We start from the raw sequence: 7,317 nt of genomic DNA on the forward strand, positions 1-7,317 counted from the left end.
TTATAAGGGTATTTGGCATAATTCGATCCAAAACAGGTATAAGAAAGGTGGGTATTTCTGGTGGGTTATGATGTGCCATTTTGGTTTTGTTATTCCCATGATAAGGCTCATGAATCACAACACTTAAATCAATAAGTTACGGGCCCAACTATTAAAAACATATTTTTTCCTACAAATACGACTTTATTCATCAACATAATCACCTTCAAGAGTGTTAACATCTACTACAACACTTCTCTGACTTTTCAACACCTTTTCTTTCTCATGGAAAAATGTTCACGCAAAATAGTGAATACACAGCCTATCGGTATCTTTGACACCACCGCTACCCCATGCAACTTCAGTTGGCGATCGCTCAAAAATTTTCTTTCAGGGAATCTCAAGAAAAACATATGGATCCGACAACACTACGCTTGTCCAAAAAACGCACCCGGTAAAATTTTTAGCCAAATACTCTCAAATTGTTGAAAGATATCACAACAAGTAAAACATCGAATTGGCTACTAGATTATTTGGAATGATTTTTATCATTTACAACCTTTAGCTAGTTAAACATTGTTATCGAGTTTGGTCAAAAACTTCCAACGCCTTCTTGGTGTTGCAATGTCATTGCAAATATTACTTTAATTAATTTCATTTAGTGAGAATGTTATGTCCTTTGCATTTTTGTACCTTTGCTGTTATATTTTGCTATAAAATTTTCTACAATAAACTGTATATATATGCTGTAGTAATAAGCAGTTCTTTGTTTAAACGCCCCAATGACTTTTCTATAGGAAAAATTAACTTTTCAGATTCTCGAAATAATTTGCATAGTTTATTGTAGCAAATGTCGCAGCAAAACACTAAATGCAAAGGACAAAAGTGTTTACTTAAAATTGACGTCATCATAATTTTGTCCAATCCAGTTCGTTTCTCATTAACGTGAAAAAGCGTTTGAATTATAAGGGTTTTAAGAGCTTTTTTACTTTCTATACGACATTTATTTGTTAATTTCTTATAGGTATTCTTGATAGTCTAATCTATGACGAGTTCAATCATAGGTAGAGTAATAAACATAGATAGAGGGAGTATACGCAATTTTTACATGTCCCCAACATGGTTAGATTACGTTGTCGGTTTGTGATATATTTTCAAATCCACAATTTTACTATATCGATATGAATGTATATTATATTAAACGAAATATATTTATCTGAGTGATTCCCGATTAAATATGCAAATTTGAATATTTGGAATCCAATATTTTCCCTAATTGTCGAATTTATGATGAGCAGAATATTTATTATTTTCTGTGTTGACCCGCTGAAATCCAAGGTTTGGCAAATTTTGCTCTCCTAGCGTCATCGGTTGTTTCACGTCGTTTGGTGCGCTTGAAGTTTGTTTTCTGAAATTTGATATATTTAGGTATTTATTTAAATATATTTTGAATTAATATGGAACGTTGATTCATTGTGGGTCATAAGAAATGCGTTCTTTGAGGAGAAACTCGCGAATTGAGTGAAATATCGTATCACTGGTATGTTTACATTTCCGCGCGCTTCATGTCAATATTGATAGTTCATGTTGGGGACAAAATTTTCTTACTGAAAATGACATATGCTCCCTCTATCTATGTTTATTCCTCTGTGATTTCAATAAACACGACTAGATTTTCCATACTGTCAATGGGCCAATTCTTTAACGAAATCTCAAGAAAACAAGCCAAAATCGACAACACCGCCTCTTTTCGAAAATCCGTCGAAAATCGCTCACTCACTCGGAAATCCAGTACCGGTAGCAAATCGGCATCAACGTAAAACTTCAATCTCAATACACTGCGCGAACAATGAACATGGCGATTCAATAGAGTGGTCAGTAGTAAATACCAGCAATGCCCCATAGTGAAAGGACAATGGACCCCAATCCTACGGCGAATTTTCGAATATATCGATTACAAACAGTTTAAGAGCACAATTGCTAATCCCGTGTTTGTTGACAGGACTGTTAGGCCTCCGCGTACCTGAGGGGGACCCCACACGAGGGGCACACCTTAGGCAAACGCGGTAGCCCGGCCATTCTTGAGGAACACTCACATGGTCATGTCACCCGTCAATCTGAAGCACTGGGTTTGACAGATGCGATAATTGTAGGTAAATCGAGCTCACGTTTAGTTTCGTGAGAATTTAACGAGTAGATTTGGCAACGGTGTATTTGTAAATGTCATGATTCACAGCTTGACTTGGTTTTCAAGCTACTTGCCTTGAGCTTGACTTGATTTCAAGTCAAACTCAAATCAAGTAGTAGTTTTTCAATCTCAAGTTAAGTCAAGTATAGGGTGTTTTTTCGAGGTATATAACTTTAAGTTGGCATAACTGTTCAAGATGGCTACCGATTTAACAGCTATCAAGTGATTTATTCTCAGTTTGGTTTGGCAATTCATCATAGATAGACTCACGCCTGAACAACGCTTGCAAATAGTGCAATTTTATTTCGAAAATAATGGTTCTGTGCGGAAAACGTATCGCGCACTACGTCCATTAGCGATGAAGCGCACTTCTGGTTGAATGGCTACGTCAACAAACAAAACTGCCGCATTTGGAGTGAAGCTAATCCTCAAGTGTATGTCGAAACACCGTTACATCCAGAAAAACTGACTGTTTGGTGCGCTTTATGGGCTGGTGGAATAATCGGTCCGTACTTCTTCAAAAACGATGATGGCCAGAACGTTGCAGTCAATGGTGATCAGTATAGAGCCATGATTACTAACTTTTTCATTCCTGAATTCAACAACCATGATGTCCAGGAGCTGTGGTTTCAACAAAACGGCGCAACATGTCACACAGCTCGTGCCACAATCGATTTATTGAAAGACACGTTTGGTGACCGCCTAATTTCACGTTTTGGACCTGTGGTTTGGCCTCCAAGATCTTGTGATTTAACACCGCTAGACTACTTTCTGTGGGGCTATGTAAAGTCATTGGTCTATGCGGATAAGCCACAAATCCTCGAACATTTGGAAGACAACATTCGCCGTGTTATTGCCGATATACGGCCACAAATGTTGGAAAAAGTCATCGAAAATTGGACGTCCAGATTGGACTACATCCGAGCCAGCCGTGGCGTGGCGTGGCGGTCATATGCCATAAAATGTAATGCCACAAGATCATCTTGCGGATAAATAAAATTCATGTCAATCGAATAATCCATCGTTGTTTTATTGCAACTTAAAGTTCTATAGCTCTAAAAAAACACCCTTTATATGCCGTGCGACGCGTGTATATCAAGCTCAAGTAATATCAAGTAGCTTGATATTGATATCAAGTCAAGCAATAAATATCTAAAATCAAGTCAAGTCAAGCTCAAGTATGTAATTATTCACGTTTTTGATTTTCAGTTTTTCAGTTGGTTAAAATGTCAAGCTATTTGGCTTGATGAATCCCTAATCGTACTCATTATTTCGATGCAAATATCATAATATAGAGGGCGCTTATGTGTGAGACCCAACGGCGGAGATAAAAAAGGAGGAAAATAAACGGGAGAGAATAAAACGTGGTTCTGACATTGAGAGGGCCCTTAATTTTATTCATTTGATTCCGAAGAGAGATAACCTAACCTACTATGGCTGTGACAGCTTTTCACACCCTCTGGTGGCTAAATTAGGGTATTACTTTACTGTGTATTCGGTAACAGCAATTTAATCTAGTGTTCACATTATTGAATCAGTTCATCCACTACGTTTTTACCTTTTTAGTGACTATAAATAAGTTCGTTGTCGGGATATTGACTTGGGTGGAGATCTATTTAGGGGGGAACAAGCAGGTGACCAACTTAACACCAACAAATATAAGATTTCAATTTCAATCGTTCAGTTAGAAATGATCGATTTCAAGATTTTAACGTTCATTACTATATTGTATGATGTGCTTGATTCTTGACGTTAATACTAATAAGAAATTTTTCTATACCACAAGTTAGTATGGAATTTGATTATATTTATTTCATTTATTAGCAATACTCTAGACGTTATAACTCAGCAAAGGCTTTAGTCACCCTTCCACTCGAGAATACAAGTTGGTTTCATTGGCCCAATTCAGGAAGTATAACCTTTCGATTGAACTGAATCTGCATTCATCTCAATCTTTTATGTATTCTATTCAAAGAAAGATTTAGAATCATTCTACATAATATTTATAATGTAGAAAGTGATCCGAAAGGATTAGATTATATTGTTGAATTTTATGATCATAAATTGGTTTGGATGGTGATAACATAATTACAACAAAATTTATATAAATACCATTTTGTTATTGAACTCTCAAGAGTACAGAATAAGGAGAAAATATTAATTGGTTTCTCACATATGTTTGTTTCCATTATTGTACGATAAAATCCAAAAAATATGAATTTCTTCACAAACTTTGTTAGAAAGTAGAAGAAAGAAACTATGACTGTTGTAGCTTTATGATTAACAGGTCTATGGTCCACAACACATCTTATCTATGAATCTAGAACAACTATCAGTTTCTGTCATCGGACTGACACCTAATGAGTTTTGGGATTGTTTCCCAGAATTTTCGAGTTTGATTTCTTCATAATCTTCCACTCGACGACTCAACAATATCAATTCCAAAAATGATCACTCAAACCTCAAACTGACACCCAATCATAACCTCAAAGCGAATAAACTGAAACTCAAACATGATGAAGAGACGTCTGAACATATTCAACACAATAAAAGTCAAAATAAAACTTACGTTCATGAACCATCGTTGGATAACCCTCGACACCTACAAAACCAGGAAGAAAACCATCACCATGGACAACATACACCAAGGCCTTAGAAACGTGGGATTACCAATCGAGTCTCCTATTATACAACGTGCTCAAGAGCTAGAAGAAGAAGTTAGAAGAGGTGCTGAAAAGCATTTCAAGAAGGTGTTGAAAGCTAACCTTGGTGATTGTCAGGCTATGGGCCAAAAACCCATCACGTTCCTTCGTCAAGTGATAATCTTGGTAACTTACCCAGAGCTGATGAAAGATCCACGGTTTCCAAAAGATGCCAAAGAGAGAGCAAGAATCATTTTGGCCTCCTGCAAAGGAAATTCTATCGGTTCTTATTCAGAATGTGCTGGTATCGATATTATAAGAAGACACTGCGCCGAGTTTATCGAAAGAAGAGATGGTATCCACGCAGATTGGCACAAAATCAGCTTATCTTCTGGTTCTAGCGAAGCCATAAGAAATGTCCTCAAATTGATTGCTTGTAAAGTTCGTGGAAAACCACCAGGAGTCTTGATGCCAATTCCTCAATTTCCTCTATACGAAGTCTTCCTGAAGGATTTATTCATTCATCCAGTACGTTATTTCTTGAACGAGTCTAAGAATTGGAGCATAGATATTGAAGAGTTGAAAGTGAGTAAGTATCAGATGGTTGAATAACAGTAATAGGTTTCTACATGATGGCCACAGATAACAAGATCTTTAAAGATGCTTCTGGTTACTCTTGAATAAAATAAAACAAAGAGGCCAATGCATTTGTCAAAGAGGGGGGTAATGAGAATGTACCATAAGAAAGAGAACTGTAAGGAGTAATACACTGGTGAAATACTAGGGATGAATCACTCGAAAAAGTTCCTTCAGAACTTCAATACTGCAAGGTCCAAGAAGTATCTGGATCTCAGTAACATGCCACAGCTCTAGTGGGAACACTACTGCCTCTGGAAGCACCTAATGATTATGTTTTTATAATAAACTTAAGGGAAAGAGAAATAAACTTCTGAAGAAACTTGCCATTGCTTTGTACGTGAGTGAGTATGTTACTTCTTTGAAGTCGTCACCCAGATACTGGAGTTCACTGAAACTCTAGAACTGCTGATTCTCTACAATTACGATATGGTCATCTGCAAAGTACAAAGTACAGCATGTTATCTCCCATATTTTAGCATTTGCGTATCCTACCTTTCAAGTATTGGTATAAATGTATTTTAAATAGTGTAGGTAGGCGATCTACACCACCCTTGTCTTTGCTAACCAAAATTTTCATCAGACGTTTAACACAAGTTTCTCTTTCTCCCCAGAGTGCCTTGGACGAGTCCAAAACCTCATGCACTCCAAGAGCCATCCTCGTGATCAACCCTGGAAACCCAACAGGACACATATTAACCCTCCAAAACATGCAACAAGTCATCAAGTTCGCCTTTCAAAACAAGCTACTCATATTGGCAGACGAGGTGTATCAAGAAAACATCCACATTCCAGTTTCTACCTTTCACTCCTTCAAGAAGGTGCTCATAGAGATGGGACCACCCCATTCGGAAGTAGAACTAGCAAGCTTCATGTCTGTATCTCATGGTTACGCTGGAGAAGCTGGTCTTAGAGGAGCCTACGTGGAATTGGTTAACATCAACCCTGACGTTTACTCTACCTATTTGAAGTCATTGTGTATGAATTTGTGTCCTAATGTATTGGGACAAGTGGCTTTGGATTGCGTTGTCTACCCTCCAAGAGAAGACGAGCCGAGTTTCAAAGAGTTCTCGAAGGAGAAAAGTGAAATCATGGATTCCTGCAAGAGAAGAGCTAGGATGTTCATGGATACCATCGAGGGTTTGGAAGGCATCTCTTGCAACCCTATTGAAGGTGCTTACTATGTCTTTCCTAAATTGACGTTGTCTTCTAAGGCTATTCAAGCTGCTGAGCACGATGGAAAGGTACCAGATTTGTTTTATGCATACCAATTGTTAGAGAATGCTGGTGTTTGTGTTGTGCCAGGGTCTTGTTTTGGACAGCAGAAGGGAACGTGGCATTTTAGAGCTACGATCTTGCTGCCAGAGTGTGAGTATGTGGATATGCTGAAGAGGCTGAAGGAGTTTCATTCGAAGTTTATGGAAAAGTATAAGTGAAGGGTTTGGGATGAATGTTTACTGGTCTGTAAGAATAAAGAAAAATGTGTAATGAGAGTTGTTTTTTATGTAATACTTGATATGGAATATGAAAAGGAAGAGACGAGAACTTTTTTTGCCAATTTCCAGTAATTTTCGAGAAGATATTAATTTTTAATTCATCAAGAACTTCATTATGATAATGAAGTCAAGATATTTCATTGGGAAGGTGAATGAGAAGTAGCAAAAAGTACTAAGCCCTTTTAAAATCAAAACCGCGTTGCCACAAAGGTCTCGTCCATATTTCTATCACCCCAAATGTGTAGATACTTTTCCAAATCGATGAAAAAAGGCGTTCAAAGGTGTAATTTCATCAATAGCATCCTTTCAAGCCGGTCTTCCTTTAGGACATTTGCATGCGGATGTTTTTCAGGACGTTCTGCTCCCCACAGAAGAA

General features: G+C 37.5%; 1 protein-coding gene across 1 annotated transcript; it reads left to right on the forward strand.

Annotated features, from left to right (window-relative positions):
- Positions 1–4,525: 4,525 nt before the first annotated feature.
- On the forward strand, positions 4,526–6,936 carry LOC123680090 (alanine aminotransferase 1-like). Its single transcript, XM_045617772.1, has 2 exons — positions 4,526–5,394; positions 6,060–6,936. Exons 1-2 carry the CDS (start codon positions 4,681–4,683, stop codon positions 6,879–6,881), a joined length of 1,536 nt encoding a protein of 511 aa, XP_045473728.1. The 5' UTR covers positions 4,526–4,680; the 3' UTR covers positions 6,882–6,936.
- Positions 6,937–7,317: the final 381 nt, after the last annotated feature.

Source organism: Harmonia axyridis, chromosome 5, assembly GCF_914767665.1.
Source record: "Harmonia axyridis chromosome 5, icHarAxyr1.1, whole genome shotgun sequence".
Lineage (NCBI taxonomy): Eukaryota > Metazoa > Arthropoda > Insecta > Coleoptera > Coccinellidae > Harmonia > Harmonia axyridis.